Source organism: Myotis brandtii, unplaced genomic scaffold (genome assembly GCF_000412655.1).
Source record: "Myotis brandtii unplaced genomic scaffold, ASM41265v1 scaffold115, whole genome shotgun sequence".
In the NCBI taxonomy this organism is placed as follows: domain Eukaryota; kingdom Metazoa; phylum Chordata; class Mammalia; order Chiroptera; family Vespertilionidae; genus Myotis; species Myotis brandtii.
Window position 1 is genome coordinate 11,125,119 of NW_005353967.1, and position 1,455 is coordinate 11,126,573.

General features: G+C 33.1%; 1 protein-coding gene across 4 annotated transcripts in view; it reads left to right on the plus strand.

The window, feature by feature from the left end:
- Positions 1-1,455, plus strand: part of PPWD1 (peptidylprolyl isomerase domain and WD repeat containing 1) — a 25,202-nt gene extending 23,747 nt beyond the window's left edge. For 3 of the 4 annotated variants that reach the window (XM_005857937.2, XM_014549038.1, XM_014549036.1), the window contains 2 exons: positions 39-221; positions 1,155-1,455. In XM_005857937.2, the coding sequence (XP_005857999.1) occupies positions 39-221; positions 1,155-1,298 (327 nt within the window). In that variant the 3' untranslated portion in view covers positions 1,299-1,455. Of the gene's footprint in view, positions 1-38; positions 222-1,097 lie in introns of all 4 variants that reach the window. The other variant, XM_005857938.2, reaches the window with a different exon arrangement.

Consider the following 1,455-nt stretch of genomic DNA (forward strand, 5'->3'; position numbering starts at 1 on the left):
AGCCCGTTTAATATATTTTTTGTGTACTTTCTGTTAAGGGCTTCATGATTCAGACTGGAGATCCAACAGGTACTGGTATGGGAGGAGAAAGCATATGGGGAGGAGAGTTTGAAGATGAATTTCATTCAACATTACGACATGACAGACCTTATACACTCAGCATGGCTAATGCTGGCTCGAATACTAACGGATCTCAGTTTTTCATAACAGTAGTACCAACGGTGAGTAGAACAGCATTATCTGTAAGCCAAAGATTCATAAGTTATGATCTAAGTAAATTCAGTGGATGAGAGCCGCATTAGTCTTTATCAAAATGAAAATAATTTAGATAAGAAAATATAAAATTACCCAACAAATCAAATACTTTGTAAAACAATACTTCTGTAATATAGGACACCTAAGTTTTAGTCATCTTCACCACTGTTATTGTTTTGTACAGTTCAAAACAATTATTTCACCTCTGGACCTGTTTCCTCATCTTTAGAATGGAGGATTAAAGTACATGAATTCCTGATTTTAAGACATTTCCCCCACACATTCTTATATCTCTAAAATCAGAATGCAACCAATAGCATTATAGATTTGACGGAATACAGTATAAGAATATCTAGCTTTATTGCTATGTAGTTCTACGTGATTATAAAAATTATACACTTTATTTTTTGGAAATAAGCACTAAGCATTGAAAGAAAAATATAACTACTATCTGCCAGTCTCATGTAATATTCACAATACGTCTAGTATCACTATACCCAGTTTTAAGTAATAGATGAGGAAACAAATATGACTGACTTGCCAAAGGTCAAGTAGCAGAGCCAGCATTTGAGTGCCCACGTCTTTAATGCCAAGGCACATGCTGCTTAAACTATTCCAAATTGCCTTTTAAACTATGCAAAGGAACTTGCCTTTAGCGAACACATTCCAGCTCCCTTTGATCTGAAAGCTGCACATATTTAAACATTATACTATGCTTTTATATTTTTCTTATAAACATGGAAATTACTCTTAAAATACTCTAAGTGAAATTACTGTAAATCTTTTTAATTATATAAAAAAGTAAAGCATAAATTTAAATTCTCTTTAATTTGCTCGCCCAGAGGGTGTGAATTAAGAAACCTGGTTTACCAAGATTTTCCATTTGTCCTCCAACACAGCCTTGGCTTGATAATAAGCACACAGTATTTGGACGAGTGACTAAAGGAATGGAAGTTGTACAAAGGATCTCCAACGTCAAAGTCAATCCCAAAACAGATAAGCCCTATGAGGATGTCAGCATCATAAATATTACTGTCAAGTAAATCAGATGTATCGTTTAATGTGTAAATAAAAATACACATATAGTAAACAGGATTATTTTACATTGGGAATCTCTTAAGACTTGCTGAACATACAAATCATGTTTCAAGGATTGCAGTATTGTATTTTTATATTTTTCATTAAAGGCCATTTTTTAAA